This window comes from Pongo pygmaeus, chromosome 5 (assembly GCF_028885625.2).
Source record: "Pongo pygmaeus isolate AG05252 chromosome 5, NHGRI_mPonPyg2-v2.0_pri, whole genome shotgun sequence".
Lineage (NCBI taxonomy): Eukaryota > Metazoa > Chordata > Mammalia > Primates > Hominidae > Pongo > Pongo pygmaeus.
In genome coordinates this window covers 50,444,464-50,472,311 of record NC_072378.2, presented here as the reverse complement: position 1 = coordinate 50,472,311, position 27,848 = coordinate 50,444,464, and the positions used below count along the sequence as shown (strand labels likewise).

Below are 27,848 nucleotides of genomic sequence, written 5' to 3'. Positions count from 1 at the left end.
AATCTTACATAGGGATGGTTGAAATAATCTTATACTATGTCAAATGATAGTTAAATCCTCTATTCAGTGAACCCCAGTAAGTTCTTAGCTTTTAGTATAAATTCTTAGCTTTTTTTTTTTTTTTGAGACAGTGTTTCACTCTGTCACCCAGGCTGGAGTACAGTGGCATGATCATGGCTCACTGCAGCCTCGACCTCCCAGGGCTCAGATCTGCCCACTACAGCATCCCAGTGTAGCTGAGACTACAGGCGTGTGTCACCACTCCTGGCTAATTTTTGTATTTTTGTAGAAATGGGGTTTCACCGTGTTGCCCAAGCTGGTCTTGAACTCTGGAGCTCAAGTGCAATGTCTGTCTCGTCCCCCAAAAGCGCTGAGACTACAGGCATGAGCCACTGCACCTAGTCAAGTCCTTTACTTTTAATTCATATTTTATCAGTGAAGAATTTGGTTGTAGAAGGGAAAAATTATTGAGCATATCTCTTTATCACTTTGCCCAGGAAACCTTGCCACAATTCTGATTATTTGTACATGTTTCAGTTGCAACACCTTTGTAAATAACATTCTTATAAATGTAAAATAAGGATAACTAATATTAACTGGGGCTTCTTTACACCCAGATTCTTAGTGCTCTCTATGAGTATATAGTAAGAGAGATTCAATGGATCATTATTCCTTATGGGGTCTGGGGAACAAAATCAACTCTTTATCATATATCTGCTGTAGTCGACTTTGGAAAACTTACAAATTAACTCAGAAATAACTTCTCACTATGTAGAAAATAACAACAAACAAACAGAGAAATGCATTCTAGGTTTATAACATTGAACGTTTTTGCATTGACATTCACAAATCCCACTTGAGGGGACAGAACTTTCTTCCTGGTACAGCTAAACTTGACAGGATAATATCCATAAACACCAGAATACTGTCATGATTTATGTTCATACATAATTTAAATAAAGAAAGTATGGATTATAAAATTACCTGACAAATCTGGATCTCAACATTTTTATATGTAAAATTAAATATTCTATATGATAATTTCAGTCTTAAAGTTCTATGGTTTGGATTTCTTGTTACATTGAGATTCATTGTTAATACTGGGGCCATTAAAATAGTGAATGGAATTATATAAAGCTAGTACTCCTGGGGTATCAAGTGAATTGCTGCAGGACTATTTCTGATCTTGGTAACTTAGCAATTTATACCCATATTCTTGTAACTGTTAAAGTTTCTTAAACTGACTGCAAGAGAAATCAGCAGATGTAACTTTTGTGTGACAATGCAGCTTTTTCTAGTCACTATCTCTTTGAATATGACACTATTCACCAAGCATAGAAATGTTCTTGCTCTTAATAAGCTTCAGTAGTCAAAACTATGCAGAAGAATTCTTTAAATGTAAGGGTTTTTTTTCCTTGTTTCAACAACAGCTGAGTCAGACAGATGATCCGTACACTGTTTTATACCAAGAAATCATTTACAATGAAGATCCTTCTCTTTTTCTGTATTTTGCTTTTTGGAGTCCTTATTCCACCAGGTAATATGAATATTATTGCTAGAGGGGTCAAGGGGCCAGCATTAAAGTAGGGGAGCTGGGATATTTAAAGTAGAATTGACATTATAAAATCATTTTATTAATACCATCACCATGTTACATTTATTCACAGTTCTCAGGTAAAAATATTTGAATAATTTTTCAAACACAACATTCTAGAAAAGGCTGTAATTCACCTTAATTACATGAAAATACACATTCACATTTATGCATATACATAAATGATTAGAAGAAAATAATGCTACATTGATTTCACAGATCCATGAAATATGTATTTATTCAACACTCAAATTTAACTGAATTTGATCTATTAATAGATTAGAAAAAACTGGGAAAGTTATGAGTTATGATTGGAAATCATTGACCCCTACAGCGATATTTATAGCAGAGGTTAATCAGATAAAATGTCTTGCTAAAAGTTTCAGATTGTATTTTATTAACAATTGAGACAAGCTGCACTTGTCTACTCTTCACTTCCAGTTAAATTCTCCTTTTTCTTTATCTTGCTGCTTTCTCTGATTATCAAGATATCTGTCAGTATTGAGATCAGAGGAGGTAACCTTAAAATAAATCTGTAGTAACTCATTCTTTTACTGCTATTCTGCCCTAATATTTAAACATAAATAGCTTTTTAGCTAATAATTTCTCACCAAAAGGGGACAAGGCTATGAACTTCAATTAATAATGTAAACCAACAAGGGAGTTAATTTAAATCAGATAATAATTTTTCTTCTTTATAAAAATTAATTAAAGCATGCTCATTATAATTCCCTCTATATTTAGAATTTTTCTGAGATACGAAGAATTATACAGATTTCAATAAACACTGACAGGTTTTCTTCTTAATAATGATTTTAATAGCTAGCATTTGTTCTGCCTTTTGCCTGTATTAATTTATTTTTCCTAACAATAGCCATGCAAGGTGAACTTATTAATAGCCAAGTCATTTATTCATTTAACTGGATTTTTAAACGTGTACTATATGTTTATCATTTTGTAAAACCTTTTATAATATATAGGACCATTAAATAGAGACAACTGCATTGGTGTCCTTATTTCTGAAAATATTTTTCCTTCTACTTTTAAAGAAATTTTTTTACTTTACAGTGAGCTCTTACCAACCTCTTAGCACTCCTATGAAATTATTGACAACCATATGTAGACTGAAGCTTGAAAAAATGTACTCAAAGACAAATACGTCTTCCACAATATTTGAAAAGGCCCGACATGGGAAAGAGAAAATCAGCACAGGTAAAATAAAATAAGTAGAATTGTGTCTTGCACATTTTAATCAATACTTTTCGACTGAAATGAAGTAAATATTCTGAGTATATTCTCTACCTCAGTCCCTGTTTACTTATATGTTCTTGTCTTTTACCTCATAGCTTTATGAAGACTGAATTTCATGTTTAAAACAAGAAAGAAATCTTATTTTAAGGTTGTAGAGGCTGATTTTTTTGATAAAATGCTGGCTAGACAAATGCCCTTTTATCATTTCCATGAAGAAAGATTTTCTAACCATTGCTTTCAGCAACATTATTACTTTTTTAAATGTTTTAATGCAATTGTGCTTAGGAGTTATACTGTTGTCTCAGTTTCCGTCCTACCCAACAGCTGGCAATTTTTTTTTTTTTTTTGAGACAGAGTTTCACTCTTGTTGCCCAGGCTGGAGTGCAATGACACTCTCTTGGCTCACTGCAACCTCCGTCTCCCAGGTTCAAGCAATTCTCCTGCCTCAGCCTCCAGAGTAGCTGGGATTACAGGCTCCCACCACCACACCCGGCTAATTTTTTGTATTTTTAGTAGAGACAGGGTTTCACCATGTTGGCTAGGCTGGTTGTGAACTTCTGACCTCAGGTTATCTACCCGCCTCGGCCTCCCAAAATGCTAGGATTACAGGTGTGAGTCACCACGCCCAGCCAAGGCAAAACTATTTTTATCAATCACCACTGTTCAAAATACCGATATTTTTTGATATAAAAAGTATATTGTTATATGAAAAGAATGATGAAGGTGTTCTGTTTATTTTAAAGCGTGGTTTAATTAAGATAACTCAAAAAGGCAATTGAGCAACAAAAGTCTAGATAAGGGTCTGGGAACTTAGTTTTAAAAGAATTCTATTTGACTAAGTTTCACTGGATGTCAGCATGATGTTGGAATGGGACTTTTCAGTGCTCCTTCCTTTACAGAATCATTAATTTGAACAATTATCCATGCACGAAAATGCCTTCACAAGAGCTAAGGAAACCAGGTGAGAGATTACAGCACTTGGGTAGATTACAGAAATAAGAAAAAACACATTAAAGACGGTAGGAAAGACAGTGTCACATTGCTCATGGACCTCTCTCCCAAGCCTAGACAGCACAGCCTGGAGACAGATACCCTTCCTGTGAAGGAAAGAGAGGGAAATGACCATAGAACTTAGCCTTGGACCCAACACTGGATGCCCTTTCTAAGTAGAACCGAGCACCGAGAAGGCCCCCATGGCCTCAAGACTTCAGAACAGTACCTGAAGACTGAGCTTCCAAGTCTGCTCTGGCACCAGGCCGGATCTGACAGCCTCTGGCTCTAGGCCAGCCCATCAAGTCTCAGCTCACTGCCCCTCCAGGCCTGTCCAGTAGCCCTAGTGCTAGTTCAAGCCCCACAGACTCAGGCTAGGCCCAATAATCACATTCAGTTTCCAGAGTTTCTCTAGAGCTAGGCTGGCCCCAGTGTCCCTGGGCTCTGGATTTCCCCCCAGCACCAAGCTGACCCCCAGGTTTCAGGCTTGTCCAAGAACAAGGTGAGCTCCACAGCCATAGTCATCAGGTAAGGACCTGTGGACTCAGCCCTGAGGCCAGCATCGGTGGATACAGGCTCCAGGTTCACTCAGTACCTGGCCAGCTCGTGTAACCCCAGGCTCGCCTTTATTCCAAGCCTATGTTTTAGGACCCACAGCCTTTAAAAGTTCTTCCCTCTTGTCCATTACACCACTTTACCAATCACTTCAATGGCAAAATTTCCTTCAGTTCTTGTATATCAGCTTAGTAGAGTCATAGAGTAGAATACAAAAATTGCTACATATATAACTAGCAAAGGGCTTAAATCTAGAATATATTTTAAAATTCTAATAAATAAATAACAAAATGCTAGGTAATTCAGTAGAAATATGAAAAAAAGACCTAAGCCACTTGAAAGAGTGGATAAACAACCTCTTTAAAGTGCTCATCCTCACTTGCAATCAAGAAAATGCTAATTTAAACCATGATAAACTACCACCATACATTCAACAGAACATTCAAAATTTGAAATCTATCCAACAGAAGATTATTAAATATGCTTCAAGAAACAGTACAAGAATATTAAGAGCAGCCAAATTCTCCCTGTAGCAAATAACCTATATGATCTTCTAAAGTTTATTGGATAAATAAAGTGAATGCCATGTATTAATGAAAATCAGTACTGCAAACTACATCCAACTGCAAAGTTGAATTATATGAATATAAATTTAAAAATCCAGAAACAAACAAACTGTATGATTCTCTCTAAGATACACACACACACACACACACACACACACACACGCAGTGCTCCTCAATTTACGATGGAATTATGTCTTGATAAAGACATTTTGAGTTGAAAATATCATCAGTTGAAAGTGGATTTAATACACTCTAACTGGCAGAACATCATAGCTTAGCTTACCTTAGCTGAAACATGCTCAGAATACTTACATTAGCCTACAATTGGGCAAAATCATCTAACATAGAGTGTTTTATAATAAATTATTGAATATATCATGGAATGTATTTGATAATGTACCGAAAGCATAAAACAGAATTGTTGTATGACTACTTATAGTATTGTATCCACTGAATGTATGTCTTTTTTGCACCATTCTGAGGATGAAAAATTGAGTCAAATTATTGTAATTCGGGGACTATCAGTATAAACAATCATGTGCTGCAAAACAGTGTTTCAGTCTATGTTTAGATACATAAACACTTACCATTATGTTACAGTTGCCTAAAGTATTCAGTCCAGTAACATGTGCCATTTTGTAGTCCAGGAGTAATAGGCTATACCTTACAGCCTAAGTATGTGATAGGCTGTACCATCTAGATTTGTGTAAGTACAGTTTATGGTGTTCGCACAAGGACTGAATCACCTAATGGCACATTTCTCAAAACATATCCCTGTCCCTAAGTGACCCCTGATTGTATACACATATGTACACATTTATTTATGTGTATATATATATATATATAGTGCGTATATCTAGATTTATACATATTTTTATGTGTATACATGTTCAAAAGCAGGCGTAAAAAATGCATAATTCAGGGATACAAATATTAATATAAGGCAAAGTAAGAAAGTTAGTGTTTAATTCAAGACAGTGATTACTCTTAGGGAAGAGGGAGGGGGTTATGATGTGGCATGAGGGTGTGAAGCTTCTAGTAATATCTTGTTTCTTGATGTAGGTAGTAATCTCATGGCTATTTCATTTACAGTGCTACATTAGGCTCTGCATTTATATTTTGTGTTCCTTCTCTCAGAAGGAAATACCCTTTGTGATATGTTGCTTTGTGAACAGAACTATGCTGAGGTTAATCAAATTATGAAATGTACCTTTCATATCTCAGGGTAAATATGGGCTTGAAATATTATTATTACCATTATTCATATTACTCTTACTATTTGCAAATAAAATACAATTATTAGCAAAGATAACTGCGTAAAGTGCTGGCTCCTAGATAACTGAGTACACATCACTGCAAATCCAGAGTATGTCAAAAGGAATATCCTCTGATAGTGTAGTCTCAAAATCCTCAGTTATTTTAAATTCTTGCTGCAAAATTTGTGGGTAATATTACTACTTTATATAAAATGATATATATGTATTTTATTTATAAAGATGGACACAAAAATGGTTAATTATAGAATAAAAAGGTTTTTAAGATGAAAGCATACTTATAGACATCAGTGATAAGGACTTGCTCATTTTTATCCACCTTCTGAAATATGTCCAGCAATGCATGCTTATATTAGTCGAGTAATGGTAGATATGTACTTCCTAAGACAGTCTCTTCCAGAATTTTTATTAAACTTTTTAATTAATTTAAAAATTATTATATAGGTTCAAAACCTGGCTCTCCAGTGATATGTGCCATGTATCTGTGGAGATACAGAGAATAAATGAATACCTGCAACTACAGATCAGAACTTCTGTTAGTGACAGAGAGACCTTCTATCTAGATACATACATCATTCCTTATAATTGTGGAAGTTACAAAGTCAAAGAAATTATGGTGTAAAGTGAGATTAGAGACATTTTTAAAAATTTTCTACAGCATTGGAAACTTCAGGATGAAAGAGAAAAATGGCAAAGTAGAACTACAAAATTATGAGCCTTGCCAAAATGTTCACTATGTCCACAGCTTGTGGTTATTTACTATTTCCTTATTCTAATCACCCCAAAGTGTCTATTTTTTTTTAGCAAAACTTCTCTTATGCTTGGCTCTAGGATGCAGATACAAGAGGAGATGAGATATTTAAGGAAAATAAAATTGTATCTTTCAATATTTTAGAACTGCTCAAGTCAGGTTAAAAAGAACCATGGAATCTTAAAAAGGAAGAGAACACTTACCACAGAACAGTACTAAGAATGAATAATAAGTGAGAGGGTGGAGATCATCCCACTCATATCCAATGGTTCTAGTCAATGAGCAAGACAGACAGAGGAAGATTAATACATTGCAAGCACTTCAGAAATCCCTTATTGAGTCACTACAAAATTATTTAAAATGCATAGGAATGGAACCTCTAGTTTAGGAACTGTATACTTGTTGATTTCCTTGATCTGCTCTGATATGGACAAAAAAATTAAAGCAAATATCCATTTCCTTTATTTCTCCTCTGTTGTCTGTGATTACTTCCGTGTCTTCTTTTAAATCTTGGGAGTTCCCACCTAGATTACTAATTCCAGCTGTTCTTGCCTTCTTTCAGCCAGAAGTGAAGGGCACCATATCACCTTTAATAGGTGGAAGGCATGTACAGCGATTGGAGGTCGATGTAAAAATCAATGTGATGATAGTGAATTTAGGATTTCATACTGTGCAAGACCTACAACTCGTTGCTGCGTGACAGAATGTGACCCTACGAACCCAAATAATTGGATCCCAGAGGACTCAGTAGGGACTCAAGAATGGTACCCTAAAGACTCACATCATTGAAGAAATCCATCCACAAGAAGATGACACATCTTAACGAAGTCTTCTCATTATTTCATCACTTCATTAATGACCTATAATTTCCATGCGTGCATACCTATAATGAATAAATAATTAAATAAAATATATTTCAGCCAGAAATATTTATAAACATTGTGCTTGCTTGGAAGAAAGAATCAGAATACAAGGCAGGGATTTGAACTCTGGAATAGAAGCAGTGTGGAGAAGAAAATCCATGATGGGACCACTAAGTTTAGTGAGATTCTGGGGCCAATTCCTTATTTAGTGTGAAAAGCATATTATGAGTCATTAGTGAGGTATTATCAAGAATTCTTTGAGGAGACTCAGGAGTGGGGACATAGTTGGAAAGAGATGTGATCCCTGAACTAGTAAAAATTGTTGAAAGAAATTTGAATGATTATGAAATCCTCGTAACTTTCTCATAATGCTTATACTTCCTGGTTATACTTTTTCTCTCTTTTTTGAAAGAATTATGAAATAAAAATAACTGATTTTTTTTCCAAGAATAATCTCAAAAGGTAGAATACAGGGAGACTAAATAATCTCAAAAGGTAGAATAGAGGGAGACTAGGTTGAGGAAGAAAAAGAAGAATGGTAAATCCCTGCAGCTTGTGTCAATAATAATAATGTGAAATTATGATTAACTTTTTTGCTTTGTTTTGCTTTGTTTCATGTTTTTAATGTTTCTGCATGTTATCAGATGATTCTTATCATGCTACTTATTGGTGTCTTAGTAAATTTTAAGTTTTTAAAAAATAATGTAACAAAATATATATGTGTGTATGCATGCACACACATATAATTTCTATTACAGAAATTTTTGTCATACCCAGGATTTATGTGGCAAGGATATGTTAACAAAGGCTAAAATATGTCCTTGAGGGAAAGGGTCAGCAGTTGGTCTTAATATCTCACCTAGATTAAAAATTTTCCCCTTATTCAAACATTTTGAAATATCAACTCTAAAAATAGGTGATGGTTTTGCAGGGCTTGGTATGTGCTAAGTATTACTTAAAGAATGTCCTCTAGGCTGTGTCCTTGGCTGGCAGGCTTGGTTATTATGTGACTTACAACCTGTGGACTAAGGCCACATGAAGAAAAGGGAGTAAGTCACTTAAAATTATGTGGTAACAAGGTATTTAAGTTGAGGCTACTTGTACCTTGTAGGTTTCTTATGCTGCTGTGACATATACACATGTCAGCTTTGGTTAATCTTATAGCCAAAACATATCCTGTACACAGTACCTGGGCACATAGGAAAATGCATCTGGGTGTCCAAATTATATACGATATTCCTGATATGTATAATACTATGCTCTCTGACCAGTGTCAATTTGGAGCTAAATAATCCTATTTTCATCTTGTGATTTTGGTTTATGATCCAAACTCTGAACCCCACTTCAGGGGTCTCACAGTATACCATACTATAATTTAATGTATCTGTGGTAGGATAGATGAAAATTATGAATAAAGCTGCTATAATTGTATTAATGTGTGCATTCATTATTAATGGTTATATACCTAGGAGTAGAGAGGTTTCAACATAAACTGTTTATATTATTATCTTTTAGAGATATTGACAGCAAAAAATGATTATGCCAATTTAAGTTCCAATAAGAAGTGTACCACAGTTCCAGCTGGTCCACATTTTTTCCAATTTTAGCCCTTCTGTTGTGTGTGTAAATGCATATCATCTTGGTCTTTTGGTCTTATTTCCTTTTTCCTCTCCATTAATGATGTTGATAACTTCTCCATAATTGATGTTGATACTGGCCATTAGAAATGCTCTTTTGTGAATTTGTATTTGAGTCTTGGTGACATTTTTTTTTTTTTTTTTAGTGGTTGTATCTTTTTTTCCTGTTGATTTGTAGGAGTTATAAAACATTAACTCATGATAAAAGTATCAGTAAAATGAGGACAGAGGAATCATTTTTAAATTGATAATGTTTACCTATACCAAAAGCAAGATCAAACACCATATTTTACAGTGGATTATTGAACACTTTCACCCAAGTTCAGAAACAAATCAAGAATGTTGTTAATTTATCAATACTTCCACATAACATTATACTAGAGGACTGCACCAGTGCTATAAGTAAAGAATAGGACAAATAGTATGAGCAGTCGACAGGAGGAAATATAGCTGTCATTATTCACATGTAACATGATTAGATATCTACATTTTTTTAATATCCAGAAACTAATAGAATTAATACATCAATTCAGCAAAGTCACTAAATAAAGTCAATACAAAAAGTAAATTATATTTCTAGGTACTAGAATCAAATTGAAAACAAAATTTTAAAACATGACACATTTTAGATTATTAGATATTTAAAAATAATTCCAACAAAAATGGCATCTCAAGCTACAAAATATTGTGGATAGAAATTACAGACATAAATAATTAAAGGGATATTATCTAAAACAGCCCATATTCAAATTGTCCGAATTTTTCACTAATGTCCTTTATAGTTGTGAGGCTTTTACTCTACAGAAAGTAAGGGGGAAAAAAAAGCAAAGGGAAATATAATTGTTGGCCACTTTCTTTGGTTCCTGTAAATATTTTTTCCAAACTCTGAGTATCAGTTGCCTGAACTCCTGAAATGTGAATTTAGGATCAGCAGTGAGCACTAGAACTTTGTAATTAGAGAGAGACAGCACACAGCTTGTGGCTCCAAGGAAAAGGAAGTGATAGAGTACTTTGGTGAGAGTTTGTTATCTTATCCATGAACTGAGATCTATGTGGGCAGATAGGAGATTTGATGTCATGTGTCTCTGTTTGATTTAAGGCAAAGGTAACAGATGATAAATTAGCTTTTTTCAAAGATTTTTTCATGACTATTGAGATGATCGTATGGCTTTTGCTTTTAACTCTGTTTATATGGTGAATCATATTTATTAATTTATGTAGGTTGAACCAGCCTTGCATCCCAGGAATAATGCCTACTTGATAGTGGTATATTAATTTTTGATGTGCTGCAGGACTCGGTTTATTAATATTTTGTTGAGGAGTTTTGTGTCTATGTTCATCAGGGACATTGGCCTGAAGTTTTCTTGTTTCACTCTATCTCTGCCAGATTTTGGTATCAGGTTGATGCTGGCTTCACAGCATGAGGTAGGGAGAATCTCCTACTCCTCGATTTTTTGAAATCGTTTCAGTATGATTGGTACCAATTCTTTTTTGTATGTCTGGTAGAATTCAGCTGTGAATCCATCTGACCCAAGGCTTTTATTTGTTGGTAGTTTCTTTGTTACCCATTCAGTTTCAGAAGTTGATATTGGTACATTCGTGGTTTCACCCTCTTCCTGATTCAATCTTGGGAGATAGTGTGCATCCAGGATTTTATCCCTTTCCTCTAGATTTTCTAATTCGTGTGCATTGAGTTCATAGTAGTCTCTCAGGATCTTTTGTTTGTCAGTGGGATCAGTCGTAATATTGCCTTTGTCACTTCTGATTGTGTTATTTGGATCATCTCTTCATTTTTCTTTGTTAATCTAGCTAGGGGTTCTATCAATTTTGTTTATTCTTTTGAAAAGCCAACTCTTGTTCTTTTGCATGGATTTCTGTCTCAATTTCATTCAGTTTTTCTCTAATTTTAGTTGTTTCTTTTATTCTGCTAGCTTATAAATTGCTTTCTTCTTTTTTTCTAGTTCCTTTAGGTGCAAATTAGATTGTTAATTTGAGATATTTCTAATTTCCTGATGAAGGTATTTAGTGCTACAAACTTTCCTCTTAGTGTCCTTATTTTGATGTTCACCCAAGAGTTACTCAGGAGGAAGACTTTTAATTTTTAAGTATTTTTGTAGTCTTGGGAGATATTCTTGAAATTGGTTTCTGACTTAATTGCACTGTGATCCAAGACTGTGTTTGGTATGATTTGATTTTTTTTAATTTATTGAGAATTGCTTTATGACTTAGCATGTAGTCAATCTCAGAATATGTTCTGTATGCAAATGAGAAGAATGCATATTCTGTGGTTGCTAAGTTAGGTGTTCTGTAGGTGTCTGTAGGTCCAATTGGGCAAGTGTTGCATTAGAATTCAGAGTGTCTTTGTTAGTTTTCTGCCTCCACGTTCTATCTACTGCAGCCAGCGGGGTGTTGACACCTCCCACTATTATTGTGTGGCTGTCTAAATCTTTTCATAGGTCAAGAATAACTTGTTTTATGAATGTGGGTGCTTCAATGTTGCGTGCGTACATACTCAGGATAATTCAGTCTTCTTTTTGAATTGTACCATTTATTATTATCTAACCCTTTTCTTTGTTTTTGTTAATTGTAAAACATTTAAAGTCCATTTTATCTGACATAGGAATAGTGACTCCTGCTTTTTTTTCCATTTTGCATGATAAATCTTTCTTCAATCCTTTACGTTGAACCTCTGGGTATCATTACATGTGACATTACTCCCTTGAAGATGGTAGATGGTTGGGTCTTGTTTTTTTATCCTGCTTACCATTCTGTTTCTTTTAAGAGGGGTGTTTAGCCCATTTACATTCAGGGTTAGTATTGATATGTGAGATTTTGAACCTATCATCCTGTTAGTTAATTTTTATGTAGACTTGGTTGTGTAGTTGCTTTATAATGTCTTGTAAGCTATGTGTTTAAGTGAGTATTTGTGTCACCAGGCATCATTCTTTCAATTTCATGTTTAGCATTCCCTTAAGGACATTTTGGAAAGCTGTTCTAGTTGATATGAATTCCCTCAGCATTTGCTTATCTGAGAAGAGTTTTATTTTTCCATTACTTATGAAGCTTAGTTTGGTGGGGTATGAAATTTTTAGTTGAAATTTCTTTTCTTTAAGGTTTCTGAAAATGATCCACATCTCTTCTGGCTTGTAAGGTTTTTGCTGGGAGGTCTGCTGCTAGTCTGATGGTGTCCTCTCTGTATGCAACTTCACCTCTCTCTGTAGCTGCCTTTAAGATTTTTTCTTTTGTGTTGACCTTGGTGAATCTGATGAATATGTGCCTTGGGGATGGTCATCTTGTATGCTATCCAAATGAGATTCTTGTATTCCTTGAATTTGCATGTCAACCTCCCTAGCAAGATTAGGGAAATTTCAATGGATTATGTCGTCAAATATACTTTCCAAGTTGCTTATTCTCTCTCCTTGTCTCTCAAGGATGCCAATAAGTCATAGATTTGGTCTCTACATAATCCTGTATTTCTTGAAGGTTTTGTTCATTTTAAAAAAATTCTTTTTTTCTTTATTTTCGTCTGACAACTGATTCGAAGAACTGGCTTTTGAGCTTGAGATTCTTTCCTCAGCGTGGTCTGTTTTGCTGTTAATATTACCAATTGTGTTATGAAATTGTTGTAAATTTTTCAGCTGAAGAAGTTCAGTTTGGGTCTTTCTTAAAATGGCTACTTCATCTTTCAGCTCTTGAATCATTTTACTGAATTGCTTGGCTTACTTGGATTGGGCTTCAACTTTTCTTCTGCATCTCCATGAGCTTCCTTTCCATCTATATTCTTAATTCTATGTCTGTTATTTCATTCGTTTCAGCCTAGTTAAGAACCATCGCTGAGGAGCTAATGGGTTCTTTTGGAGTTACGGAGACACTGGCTATTTGAATTGCCACAGTTCTTGTTTTGATTCTTTCTTATCTGGGAAGTTGGTCTTCCTTCAGCTGTTGTGTAAATTGAATATATATTGAGTTGGCTTTATTTCTGTAAGTTTTCAGAGGATTAAGCCTTTGTCTAGCGTCTCTGTTGTTGATTTCTTGCCCTTGGTTTTGCTAAGGAAGAATTAGTTTTTTGTTATTGTAGTTTGCGCTGCGTCCTGTAGATGGTGCTTGACAACAATGGGCGGTAGACGGACTGCCACTCAGCTTTGTGTATCCTTGCATTTGCAGCTGCACTTTGCGGTGCCAAGTGGAGAGAGATGACACACTCACCAGATCCACTCCTCAGCCTTCAGGAAGCCACCTCTGATCACTGGCACTATGCCTGCATTTTTGTTGTCCTTGATGTTATTGTTAGAGTTTCAGGCTGAGGGGCTGGCCCATAGAAGAGGTCCAGCAGGGAAACAGGCCGCTCGCTTACCAGACCAGACCAGTGAAGGGAGCCATGCCCAAGCCTCACACCAGCCCGCGAACTTGGGTAACTCACCCCTCGTAGTTTTCTGTGTATGTGAGCTTCTCCCTGGCTCCAGTGCTTGGCAGACATCCCCAGCACTCATTAGCGGCAGGCTGCAGCCCTGAAACACCAGGACTTGCTTGTGGCTCCTCCCTTCTCTGGACCCTCAGGGTTGGGTTCTGGGTGTTTTGGGGGATCCAAAAGGATTCCAGGCTGCCAGAATGCCTTCAGTTGGAACAAAGCACCCAGGCCGGGCAGTAGAGCATGCGCCGTGTCTATACTTCTGTGGGGTGGCCAGACGGGAGCCCTGGGAGGGACTGGCAGGCAGGCGTGCCTTGCAGGACCTTCGTGCCCCATTCCCGCGGGGAAACTGGCTCTGCTATCTCCCGTTCTTGTGGTTAGCTGAGGACAGAGCCTCTCAGAGTGACAGAGAGTCCTGGGATGGGCATCCATAGCGGAGCTCAACCGGAGCTCTCCCGCACACAAACGTCCCTGGCTTGGTGCCTGCTGAAGCCCCATCTCTCTCTAATCTCTGGGAAGATGCCCCTGCCAGTTCAAACGTCCATGCGGGGTGTCTAGCTCTGTGGTTCAGCCTGCAGTGCAGTGGCACAATCTTGGCTCACTTCAACCTCTGCCTCCTGGGTTCAAGCTATTCTCCTGCCTCAGCCTCCTGAGTAACTGGAATTACAGGCATGCACCCCCACACCCGGCTAATTTTTTGTATTTTTAGTAGAGATGGGGTTTCACCATGTTGGCCAAGCTGGTCTTGAACTCCTGAACTCAAGTGATTCACCCACTTCAGCCTCCCTAAGTGCTAGGATTACAGGCGCAAGCCACAGTGCCTGGCCCCAACATGTTTTATTAAAGGGACTGTCTTCTCCTCAATTATGTTCTCGGAATCTTTTTCAAAAATGAGTTCACTGTAGATGTATGGATACATCTTTGGGTTTTCTATTCTGTACCAGTGATCTACATGCAGTTATGCCATTACAATGCTGTTTTGGTTACCATCACTCTGTAGTATAATTTGAAGTCAGGTTATATGATTCGTCCAGTTTTGTTCCTTTTGCTTAGGATAGCTTTAGCTATTCTGGGTCTGTTGTGGTTCTATATGAATTTTAGGATTTTTTTTTCTATTTCTGTGAAGAATGTCATTGATATTTTGGTAGGGATTCTATTGAATCTGTAGGTTTCTTTGGGTAACATGGTCATGTTAAAAATATTGATTCTTCCAAACAATGAACATGGAATATTTTTCCATGTTTTTATGTCTTTTTCAATTGCTTCCCTCAATGCTTTATAGTTTTCGTTGTAGAGATCTTTTACTGTTTTGGTCACATTAATTCTTAGGTATTTTATTTTACTTGTAGTTTGTGTAAATTGAATTACTTTCTTGATTTCTTTTTCAGATTGTTCATGGTTGGCGTATAGAAATGCTACTGATTTTCGTGTGCTGATTTTGTATCTTGCAATTTTACTGCATTTGTATATCAGTTCTAAGTTTTTTTGGTGGAGTCTTCAGGACTTTCCAAATATGAGATCATATCATCTGCAAACAAGGAGAGGATAATTTGACTTCTTCCTTTCCAATTTGGATGGTCTTTATTTCTTTTTCTTGTCTCATTACTATTTGTGTGACTTCAGTACTATGTTGAACAACAGTGGGGAAAATGAGTCGCCTGGTTGTGTTCCCTGTCTTAGGGGAAGATTCAGTATGAGAGCTGTAGGTCTGCTGAATATAGCTTTTATTATGTTGAGGTATGTTCCTTGTATACACAGTTTTTTGAAGGTTGTTATCATAAAAAGATGTTGAATTTTATCAATTGCTTTTTCAGCATCAATTGAAATTATCATATGATTTTTGTCCTTTGTTCTGTTAACATGATGTATCACACTCATTGATTCAAGTATGTTAAACCATACTTGCATCCCAGGGATAAATCCCACTTGGTCATGATGAAAGATCTTTTTAATGCATTGTTGAATTCAGTTTGCTGGCATTTTGTTGAGGATTTTTGCATCAATATTCATCAATGATCTTGGCCTATCGTTTTCTTTATTTGTTGTGTCTTTGTTTGATTTTGGTATCAGGCCTCACAAAATGATTAGGAAGTAATCCCTCCTCCTCTATTTTTTGTAATAGTTTGAGTAGGATTGGTATTAATTCTTCTTTAAATGTTTTGTAATATTCAGCAATGAAGCCATTGAGTCCTGGGCTTTTCTTTGCTGTGAGACTTTTTATTACGGCTTCGATCTCATTACTTGTCTGTGGTCTGTTCAGGTTTTGAATTTCTTCCTGGGTCAATCTTGATAGGTTATATGTGTCTAGAAATTTATTCATTTTTCTAGATTTCCCAATATAATGGCATATAGCTGCTTATAGTAACCACTAATGATCCTTTGAATTTCTGCACTACCAATTGCAATGTCTCCATTTTCATCTTTGATTTTATGTGTTTGGGTGTTCTCTCTTTTTTTCGTAGTTTGGCTAAAGAGTTGTCAAATTTTTGTAAGCTTTGAAGAAACCAACTCTTTGTTTCATTGATCTTTTGTATTTTATTTCATTTATTTTTCATCTGATCTTTATTGTATCTTCTACTAATTTTGGGTTTGGTTTGCTTTTGCTTTTCTAGTTCTTTAAGATGCATTGTTAGGTTGTTTATTTGAAGTTTCTCCACCTTTTTGATGTAAGCACTTATAGCAATAAAATTCTCTCTTAGTATTGCTTTTGCTGTATCTCATAGGTTTTGATATGTTGTGTTTTCATTATCATTTGTTTCAAGAAAAATTTCAATATTCTTCTTAATTTCTTCACTGACCCACTGGTCATTCAGGAGCATATTGTTTAATTTCCATGTGTTTGTATAATTTCCAAAATTCCTCCTGCTGTTGATTTCTAGTTTTATTCCATCGTGGTCAGAGAAGATACTTGATATAATTTTAATTTTTTGAATGTTTTAAGACTTCTTTTGTGACCTAATATACGATCTATCCTTGAGAATGATCCATGTGCTTACAAAAAGAATGTGTATTTTGCCTCCATTGGAGGAAATATTCTGTAAATGTCTATTAGATACATTTTGTCTATAGTGCAGATTATATCTGATGTTTATCTGTTGATTTTCTGTCCAGGAGATCTGTCCACTGCTGAATGTGTGGTGTTAAAGTACCCAGCTATTATTTCACTGGGACCTATCTCTCCCTTTAGCTCTAATAATATTTTCTTCATATGTGGGGTCTCCAGTTTTGGGTTCATATTTACAATTATTATGTTCTCTTGCTGAATTGACCCCTTTATCCTTATATAATGACCTTCTTTGTCTCTTTATACAGTTTTGGTCTTGAAATCTATTTTTGCTCATGTAAGTATAGCAATTCCCAGTCTTTTTTGGTTTTCATTGGCATGGTATATATTTTCCCATCTGTTTATTTTTAGTCTATGTGTATCATTATAGATGAAGTGTGCTTATAGTGGAAAACAGATTATTGGGTCTTGTTTTTTTGTTTGTTTTTGTTTTTGTTTTGAGACAGAATTTCACTCTTGTTGTCCAGGCTGGAGTGCAGTGGCGCGATCTCAGCTCACTGCAACCTCTGCTTCCTGGGTTCAAGCGATTCTCCTGCCTCAGACTCCTGAGTAGCTGGGAATAAGAGCTGGTATCTAAGGCTCCTGCCATCACACCTGGCTAATTTTTTTGAATTTTTAGTAGAGATGGGGTTTCATCATGTTGGCCAGGCTGGTCTCAAACTCCTGACCTCAAGCAATCCCCAAAGTGTAGGGATTATAGGCATGAGCCCATAAGCCACCACGCTTGGCCTGTTTGTTTGTTTGTTTGTTTGTTTGTTTTTTAATCAATTCAGCCGCTCTATGTATTTTGATTGGAGACAAGTAAGTACTTACTCCTGCTATTTTGCTACTTGTTTTCTGGTTATTTTGTGGTCTTTCCTTTCTTCCTGTCTTCCTTTTAGTGGAGGTGATATTTTCTGGTGGTATGATTTAATTTATTGATTTTTATTTTTGTACCTCTGTTATATGGTTTTTGATTTGAGGTTACCATGAGGATTGCAAATACAATTTTATAACCCATTATTTTAAGCTGGTAACAACACTGTTTTCATAAAAAAAACTAAACAAGCAAAAATAAAATGAATTAAAACTCTACACCCCAACTTCATCCTCCTGCTTTTAAATTTTTGTTATTTCTTTTTCTTTTTTTTATTATACTTTAAGTTTTAGGGTACATGTGCACAATGTGCAGGTTAGTTACATACGTATACATGTGCCATGCTGGTGTGCTGCACCCATTAACTCGTCATTTAGCATTAGGTATATCTCCTAATGCTATCCCTCCCCTCTTCCCCCAACCTACAACAGTCCCCAGAGTGTGATGTTCCCCTTCCTGTGTCCATGTGTTCTCATTGTTCATTTATATTTTATTGTACTATGTCTTGATGGTATTAGAAAAGATTTGGAATAATTCTCTGGATTACCTAGTAGACTCTTCTTCTCTTCTCTTACCTTCTCCCAAACAAATGGAGCATCTCTCTTTTCTGAGCTGTCGCTGGGGATGAGGTGACACAAACACCCCTGCCGCCGCCACCACTGGGACTTCACTGGATCAGACCTGAAGCTAGCATAGCACTGGGTCTTACCCAGGGTCCTCTGTAACCACTATCTGGCTACCACCTATGTTCACTCAAGGTCCTGGGTCTCCACAATCAGCAGGTGGTGAAGCCAGTTAGGCTTGTGTCCTTCCCTTCAGGGTGGCAAGTTCCCTAAAGCCCTGATGTGGGGAGGTATCCAGAGGTACCATCTGAGTGCCAGGGACTGGAGTCAAAAACCTTAGAAGTCTACCTGGTATTCTGTTATACTGCAGCTTAGCTGACACTGAAACCCCAATACACAGCTCTTCCCATTCTTCCTCCCCTTTCAACAGGCAGAGGAGCCTCATCCCATGGGCACTACTACCACAGGCCCACAGGGAGTACTAACAGCTACCATGGATGTTCCTTTAAAGTCCAGGGGCTCTTTAGTCAGGTTGTGGTAATTGCCACCAGGCCTGAGACTCACCGTTCAGGACAGCGCTCTTCCCTCTTGCCAACAGCTTGTCCAGAAATGCAACCGAGGAGCCAAGGCCTAGAATCTGGGACCCCAAGAGCCTGCTTGGTTTTCTATCCCTTTGCAGCTGAGCTGGCACCTAAGGTGCAAGACAAAGCACGCTTTACCTTTCTCTCTGCTTTTCTTAAGCAGAAGGAGTCTCTCTCCATAGCCATCACTGCTGGGAATGTGCTAAGTCTTACTTGAAGCTAGCATATCTCAGAGTCTCTCCCAAGGCCCTCAGGTAATTTCCCTTCAAGGCAGTGGGTTCACTTCCAGCTCAAGGTGTGTCTAGAAATGTCACTCAGGAGCTAGGGCCTGGAAAGGGGGCCTCATGAGTCTGGTTCCCTATCCTACTGTGGTTGGGCTGGTATCTACTGTGCAAGACAATGTCCTCCTTACTCATCTCTCTCCTACCCTCACATGAAAGGAAGTATCTATTGGATCCGTGTGCTATGTAACCTGGGGTTAGGGGAGAGGTGATGCCAGCATTCTCTTAGCCACCTCAATTGGTGTCTCAGTGGGTCTCATGTTCCTCACATTCACTGGCTCTGAGCCCAGTTCAGCACTAGGACTCATGTAGGAGTTGCAGCCCTTTTGGCCTAGACTGCCTTTCAAGTTTATTCAGAGCCCAGGTCACTTTAGACTATAGCGGCAAGGCTTGCCAAGAATCAAATTCTACCTTCTGGCTAGGGCTGGTTTCAATACTCCTTCCATGAGTGGGCATCAGCTGGGTTCAACCCAGTTTTACTTTCTGCTATGCCAGAGCAGCACTGAGTTCAATGCAGTGTCTCACAATTGCTGTTCTCTCCCTCTCTCAAACACATGATTCTTTCTTTGCACCACTCAGCTACTGTCAAGGGATGAAAAAGGGGGGTGGTATCTGTGATTTAAGACTGTTTCTCCTACCCTCTTCCAGTGCCTCTTTCAGCATGAAATTAAAACCAGGTGCTGTGAGTGCTCACCTGATTTATTTATGAAGGTTCTTTTTTGTTTAGACAGTTGTTAAATTGGTGCCCTTGCAGTTGGGGGTGGTAAGGGGACTATAAGTGAAGCCTTCTCTTCCACCATCTTGCTCCATCCAACCTTCCTCAGTTTCTTGATAGTAAGTTTTGAAATTAGGAAGTGTGAGTCCTCCAATTTTGTTCTTTTTCAAGATGATTTCTGCTATTTAGGTTTCTTGCATTTTCATATGCATTCACTGTATCTCATAAGTTTTGGCACATTATGTTTTGTTATTATTCATACTAAGCATATTCTAATTCATCTTTGGATTTACTTTTGAACCAGTGATTATTTTAGATTGTATTATTTAATTTTCAGTTATCTGTATTTTTTTTATTTTTCTTCAGTTACAGATTTTAAATTTATTCCATTGTAGTCAGAGAAGGTACCTTGTATAATTTCAATGTTTTAAATATATTGACACTTGTTTTGTGACCTAATATATGACTATCCTAGAGAACGTTCCATATTCATTTGAAAAGAATGTGTATTTTGCTTTTGATGGATGGAATGTCCTACAGGTATCCATTGGTCTAGTTAGTGTACAAGGTTGCTGAACTTTTTGTTTCCTTACTGGTCTGTCTAGTTTTTGCATCCATTATTGAATGTGGTATATTATTGACCTCAAGTATTATTTTTATTGTCTATCTATTTTTTGTTTCAATTCTGTCATGTATTACTTCTTGCATTTCAGAGCTTTTATGTTAGGTACATAATGTTTGTAATTTCTCTATATTCTTGATGGATTGACCATTTTACTGTTATACAATGTTGTTCTTTGTCTCTAGTAACAATTTTTTTTAAAGTCTATTTTCTGTTATGTCAGTTTAGTCTCTCCAGTTCTCTTTTGCATAGGATATATTTGTCCATCCTAATAGCAAAATCAATTGGACCAATTGGTAAGGGATAAATGCTCTGTATTAGAGATACAGTTGTCTTTTTTTTTTCTTTTTAACCTATGTCAATAGAGTACTTTCTATTCATAGGAATCTTTTCTTAGTCTTCTGTATGTTTTCTGACTGCAACAAGATGAAATCAATTCAAAATCAATTTGAAATCAATAACTGAACTCTTAATTTTAGTGCTCAATAATATTTGTTGAGTAATTGTTGCATAGTGATATACTGAAGTGGTCTTCCTCCTATCAACTAATGCTGTATTCTCAATTTTTCTTTTCTTTCCCAAAAAGGAAACAGATAAATCAAGTTCCCCATATTTGATTTAATCCAAAAGTTGTTATTTTTATTTTATAATATGAAGCATTTGTTGCAAAGGATAACAATTACTAGGTAAATAAGTTCATCTATCTTGATTTTACTTTTCTCACCAGTAATATGAGTATATTTGATTAGAAACTCTAAGCAGCTTTTAATTCTTTATTAATGTATGCTGCAGATTCTATGACTGTGAAACATTTTTCTTAGATATTATAGAATGAGTGAGTTAGGTTTCCTAGGCTAATATGTGGTCCCTTTCAGCAGCATTAGCATTCAATGATCTTGTTAGAAAAGCAAATTTTAGTCCCCATTCCAGTTCTACTAAATTGGAAATACTGGGGGTGGGACACTGCACTGCAATCTGATTTTAGCAAGCTTTCTAGGGGATTCTGATGCAGCTAAAATTTAGGAACCACTGTCTTAAAAATTATCTTAACTATATGGTAGGAAATAATTGATTAATTGATTTCTTTTTCTTTTTCTTTTTTTTTTTTTTTTTTTGAGAGGAAGACTCGCTCTTGTACCCCAGGCTGGAGTGCAATGGCACGATCTCGGCTCATTGCAACCTCTGCCTCCCAGGTTCAAGCGATTCTTCTCCCTTGGACTCCCAAGTAGCTGGGATTACAGGCGCCTGCCACCACGGCCAGCTAATTTTTGTATTTTTAGTAGAGATGGGGTTGTTTCACCCTGTTTGCCAGGCTGGTCTAGAACTCCTGACCTCAGGTGATTCACCCACCTCGGCCTCCCAAAGTGCTGGAATTAAGGTGTGAGCCACCACACCTGGCCAATTGTTTTTCTTTATAGCATCAGCTTCTGAGTCCTGGGCAAAACTTCCAGCTCTTTCTCACATATCCAAAATACTAGTTTTTGTAAGCATGCAATTTAGATCAGATATGAAATTTTCAGTTCCATAAACAGAATTAAAACATTGAACCTGAAATTTTGAAATCAGATGACTATAGAAAATTTATAAATCATACAAAGACTTGGCCGGGCATGGTGGTTCATGCCTTTAATCCCAGCACTTTGGGAAGCCGAGGCAGGTGGATCATGAGGTCAGGAGTTCGAGACCAGCCTGACCAACATGGTGAAAGTCCATCTCTACTAAAAATACAAAAATTAGTCAGGCGTGGTGGCAGGCACCTGTAATCCCAGCTACTCAGGAGACTGAGGCAAGAGAATCACCTGAACCTGGGAGGCAGAGGTTGCAGTGAGCTGAGATGGTGCCACTGCACTCCCGCCTGGGTGACAGAGCCAGATCCGTCTCAAAAAAAAAAAAAAAAAAAAAAAGACATATAGAATATTTCTCACATTTTTAGTGAATCCAGAATTTACTGATTATTTAAATAATTGTGTATTATATTAATTGAAATAAAGTCATTTAATCTCCCTGGTTCTCATTGTTTTATCAGCAAAACAAAACTGATCTCAACGAAAATTTTTTCCATAAAATTTTATGATTCAGGCATTCAACAATTTTATACTAAGGCATTATAATGTTTAATATTACATATAACATAGAATAGAGGAGCTGATTACTATAACATTTAGCAATCCAAACACATACCCCTATAAATAAAAGTCTCTTAAAAACTGTGTTTTCATGAAAGTCTAGTTAAGGTTACACAGCAGGTTTTACTTTTATGAGAAAAATTTAATAATACTTTTTGAGTTCATGTTCTTTGAGGGTGGCACTATTCAACCAAGCATACAAATGTTCTTGCTCTCGATAAGCCTCAGTAGTTAAAAGTACTTCCCAGGAGAATCTATAAATAAAAGGGATCTCTGTTTCCTTATTTCAAAACAACTGACTTGAAAGAGGAGGTCTGTTGACACTTTTTTTTTAAGAAACTCTCTACCATGAAGATTCAACTTTTTTTCTTTTTTCTGCTCTTTTGGGTCACAATTTTACCAGGTAATATGCAAATATTTGTGGGGATTTATACTAACAAATCTGAGAAGACATAAGTTGTTTCTTGATAAAAATATGATAATAACATAGGGATTAAAACATCATTTCACAAAAATGTAATGTGGTATTTTAGATTGGACTCCAGAACAGATAATAAAGACAATAGTGAAAAACAGACAAAAACAACAAGTATGAAAACTGGCAAAATCTGAATAAAGCATAGCTTAGTAAATACTATTACATCAATATTAATTTGTTAATCTTAATTAACATTACCAAGATTATGCAATATATAACGTAAGGGGAAGCCGGCTTCCACCAACTTTGCAACTCTTCTGTAAATCTAAAATAATATCATAACAAAAAGTGATGTGAGAGAGAAATGAAGGGAGATTTTACTTTGTTGAAAGTGATGATCACAGATTTCAGACAGATTGGACTTGAACAATGTATTTGAGGGCAGAAATAATAATTATTGAAATATCAAAGTATCACTAGACCAGTGGTTCTCAGAGAGGAGTAAATTTGTGCTCAAGGGAACATCAGGCAATGTCTAGAGACCTTTTAGCTCATCACAACTTGTACTACTGGCACAGTGCCAGTTGTAGATAGAGCCCAGGATGCTGCTAAATAACCTACAATGCACGGAACAGCCCCTTAGAGCAAAGAATTGTCCTATTCAAAAGGTCAATATTGCTTAGAGTGAGATGCCATGCCGTTGAGCTTGGCATCCAATTGACAGGGAGTATATTTAATTGATACTATTTGAATGAGGAGATGAATGCTTGCAAAGGAGATTAGCAAGCCAAGGACACAAGCTGAAGAACACATGTAGAGGTCAGAATGAGGAGAAAGAAGACAATAATGTTTTAGAAAGGTAAAATAAGACAAAGAATGAATAAGAGAAGGGGTGGGGTCAGTCCAAGGTGCAATCATGGACAACAGTGCCAAATGTGACAGAACTCTTGCCAAAAGTGAGTGTAATTCAGGTGTCTGTCACTGGTAATCACATATGGGTTTGATAATAATAACTCCTCAGAAAATGTAGAATAAGTAATGATCTTTAGAAGTGAATATTTAAATTGTGCAGATTAACTAGATGCTCTTCTATGCTTTTGTTTCTTTAAGTTGCTTCATACTCTGAATTGCTTTGGTTACATTGAGAAGAAAGCCAATATTAATAGTAGGACTTGGTTTTATAGCCACTATACCAATGACATAGATAATGTAGCTCTGAGTCTGTGTATTAGCTAACAGGTATTACTACTCACCATCAGGTTTCAGCTGTTGGAACTGCAGACAGACTGCCTAGGCCAAAAGGCCTGGCCCTTGAGAAGACCAAACAATAATTAACAGCAGGAAACAGTGGCATAATTTATTTGTTTTCATATGTGAAAATATTAAATCTGTCCTTTGGTCAAGAATTTCATGTGTATACAAAAAAATAAAGGCTACAAAACAAATGACTTCTGAAAACATATCGTCCAGGGTACAATTTAAAATACAAAATAAAAAAAATTTTGACTTGGTACAATTTAAAATATAAAATAAAAAAAATTGACTTGGAATAGATCACATAGCCGATCAAACCAATGTCCTCAAACCCCCTAAATATATTCAATTCTAAATGAGAAACTTCTAGTGAGAGTCCATCTTTAAGCTAAAAAAACAAAACATATATCTTTTCTTACAGCTTTGACTATTACAAAGTTATTTTTGTATCGTGTCAAATTTTGTGTTTCTTATACTGTGCAAATTTTAGTTGCAGTTTTGCTCTCCTGGACATGTCTTCTTGTGACCCCAGCTACAAATCCCTCACCCATTCTTTCATGATTGATGAGAAAATATAAAGCCAGAGTAGGAGTTAACACACTTTTTCTAGAAATAAGTGAGACAACAAATATTATAGGTTTTATGAACCCTATGATCTCAACTGCATTATTTTAATGCAAAAGCAGTTATAGACAATGTGTTAGCAAATGGGTGTGTCTGTGTGCCACTAAAATTATTTCCAAAAACACATGGCAGGATAGATTTGACTCCCTGACAATAGTTTATTGATTCCTAGTCAAAAGGTTTAACAACACAAACAGTAATTGACAGAAATTATTTGTAAAGTATTTCAGAAACTTTGTGGTAAAAGAAAAAAAAAGCTAGCACTGGTAATTTTAGAAATCATGTAATGGTTAACAATGACTCCACTTTATTTTTCTTTATCAATGTTGTTATTAGACACATGTCTGAGTTAGGTGATTTCTTCGGGGAAATAAACCCCAAATATTCAGGGGAGTTGCAGGAATTTAGACAAATTCGCTAGCGTTGCCTAGCTCTTGACATTTTAGAGAAGCAAAATCAAGCTACAGTGAAAATCTCTTGAAGAAGAATACATAAAGCACAACATTCAGTCTAAATAATGTTAGTGAGAGCAGAGAACAGGCAGCTCAAATGCAATTAGATGATTGTAGAGAGAGAGCCTGACCAAAAGATAAATTATGGTCACTTTTTTTCCATTGATTTTGGGAACCATCTTTGGGTCACTGCCCAGTTTCTTGTAAGACAGAAAGTGGAAACACCTAACTTAGGTCCAAGACCCTTTATATTTCTAGAATGTAGCTTGCACCAAGGGACAGTAAATTCACTTAAACTTTCCTCCGTAGGTAGGTGGATATTTTCATTCTATAATCTTTTGGTTCATGGACTTTCTCCTTTTAAAACATGGATGTGTCTTAGCTAGATGGCTAATTTTAGTCATTCTTCCCTTCTTACAGCCAAAAAGAAATATCCTGAGTATGGTAGCTTGGACTTGAGGAGAGAGTGCAGAATGGGTAATGGTCGTTGTAAAAATCAGTGTCATGAAAATGAAATTAGGATTGCTTACTGCATAAGACCTGGAACTCATTGCTGCTTGCAGCAGTAACGATGACAGAAGAAAAGAGTCACAAGCTCCAAGAAGAGAGGACCAGCGTTATTAAGTTTTCCCAGCACATCCTTCAAGGCCTGTGTGTCTCTATAATACACAAGAACTAAATAAAACTTAATGTTGAACCATTCAGAAGTGATCATATGTCACGCTCATATCTGGTGCCTTTACATTACGCTTTTCTCCTGATTTGTTGGTACCAGAAGTAGCGGGACTTATTTTATGCAAGTTCCTCAAGTTTTCAGTGCTCCATGTTCCACAAGTTCCACAAGTTTTATGTGCCTTGTGTTAGTTGCCATAAGTAAGGTTGTGAGAAACCCTAGGTCAAATAATTGGGTAAGCATATCTCTAAGATACAAGCTTCCAGTAGAAATGCACTGTTATTTTATTAGATACTGTTCCACAGATTACCCCCATGTAAATATATAAATCCACTGGGTTTGGGAGACTGGACATTAAGAGGGCAGATCTTTATTGTGAGAGAGACAGAGCTGAAGTGAAAGGATCACGAGTATAAGAATGGAAGACCAGAGAAGAATCACAACCAGCTCCAATTTCTACTCATATTTATTATTTTGTAAAGATAAATGTGTATCAAGAGATAAGAGAGGTAGTAAAAAGAAAGGAGAATAATTTCAGAAAGAAGAGGAGAAAATAACTGAAAATTTAGACCAAAGAAGTCAAAAATTATGACTAATAGTTTAATGCAGCTATTCAGTCCTGAGAGATGACTATGTCTGAGGAGATACCTGACAAAAGGAAGCAGCAATAACCTTCACTTTTCAATTTCACTCTGCCTCAGTTCCTCTACTACTTTCTCTGAGGATCCACAGTATTCCTCACTAAAACATGTTAGTGATGCATCTGTACCATTTGTTTTCCATTTAGAAGAGCTAATTCTGTTATTTTATGAGTTTAGGAATACAATTTAACAATCCATATTAATTCAAAATTCTTAAGAAACACCGTCAATACCACAACATAATAATAAAATAGAATCCTCTCTTCATACCCCTCAAAATAAAATTAAACAATATTTTGGCAAATTAACTAAAGAAAAATAAAACGTATTAAATCATACATATAGGTCAGACTTAGACTCAAAAGGAGATGATAAATCAAAAAATTCCAGGGGCTTCCTACTCTCTTGATATTTTATTATGGCCTCTCTGTGGATCCATTCTATTCTTCAAATGCAGATATGAGATTTAAGTACGCTTATACTAAGCATTATCTACAACAAGCCATGAATGGGGAAAATTTTTTTTCTCCACTCAGATAAAATTTACATAGTCTTTGATTGTTCGGTGTGTTTTCTTGCAATGTAAATATCTTCAAAAGTATCTTTACAATAGTTATTTATAACAGGGTCTCTCAACCTTGACACTGTTGATATTTTGGTCCAGGTAATCTTTGTTGTGGGAGCTATTCTGATCATTATATGTTTTTCAGCATCCTTAACTCCTACCCACTAGATGCGAATAGCACACTTTCTCCCAATTGTGATAATCAAAAATGTCTACCTATATTGCCAAATATCCTCTTTGGGGGAGGGGACAAATTTACACTTGACTGAGAACTACTGATTTATAAAGTCAAGCACCCATTCTCACAAAAATTTAAAAATGAAAATGGAAACAATAAAAAAATCAGTGAGATTTTCAGGTGGCCAATTACATTTTCTGTGTTTTATGAGAAATAGTTATCTATTTAAATTTTTTATATATTATATATGGGCTAGAGGTGATATATTGCTGGCTCCAGAAGGAAAAATTGGCCTAACTTTTGGATAATGAATATATTAGCTACATCAAAAAAAAGATTAGTAAAA

General features: G+C 36.2%; 2 protein-coding genes across 2 annotated transcripts; both read left to right on the top strand.

Moving 5' to 3' along the window:
- The first annotated feature begins 1,482 nt into the window (after positions 1-1,482).
- DEFB112 (defensin beta 112) lies at positions 1,483-7,770 on the top strand. The gene is made up of 2 exons (XM_054493446.2): positions 1,483-1,537; positions 7,544-7,770. Exons 1-2 carry the CDS (start codon positions 1,483-1,485, stop codon positions 7,768-7,770), a joined length of 282 nt encoding a protein of 93 aa, XP_054349421.2.
- Positions 7,771-22,985: 15,215 nt separating this feature from the next.
- LOC129039558 (beta-defensin 110) lies at positions 22,986-26,149 on the top strand. Its single transcript, XM_054493447.1, has 2 exons — positions 22,986-23,100; positions 25,866-26,149. The coding sequence occupies exons 1-2, from the start codon at positions 23,046-23,048 to the stop codon at positions 26,012-26,014; spliced, it is 204 nt and encodes a 67-aa protein (XP_054349422.1). The 5' UTR covers positions 22,986-23,045; the 3' UTR covers positions 26,015-26,149.
- The last annotated feature ends 1,699 nt before the right edge of the window (positions 26,150-27,848 follow it).

Coding starts and splice junctions, on each gene's coding strand:
- DEFB112 (XM_054493446.2), top strand. CDS start 1,483: ATGAAGATCCTTCTCTTTTTCTGTATTTTGCTTTTTGGAGTCCTTATT. Junction 1,538..7,543: donor TGGAGTCCTTATTCCACCAG/GTAATATGAATA, acceptor GCCTTCTTTCAG/CCAGAAGTGAAGGGCACCAT.
- LOC129039558 (XM_054493447.1), top strand. CDS start 23,046: ATGAAGATTCAACTTTTTTTCTTTTTTCTGCTCTTTTGGGTCACAATT. Junction 23,101..25,865: donor TTGGGTCACAATTTTACCAG/GTAATATGCAAA, acceptor CCCTTCTTACAG/CCAAAAAGAAATATCCTGAG.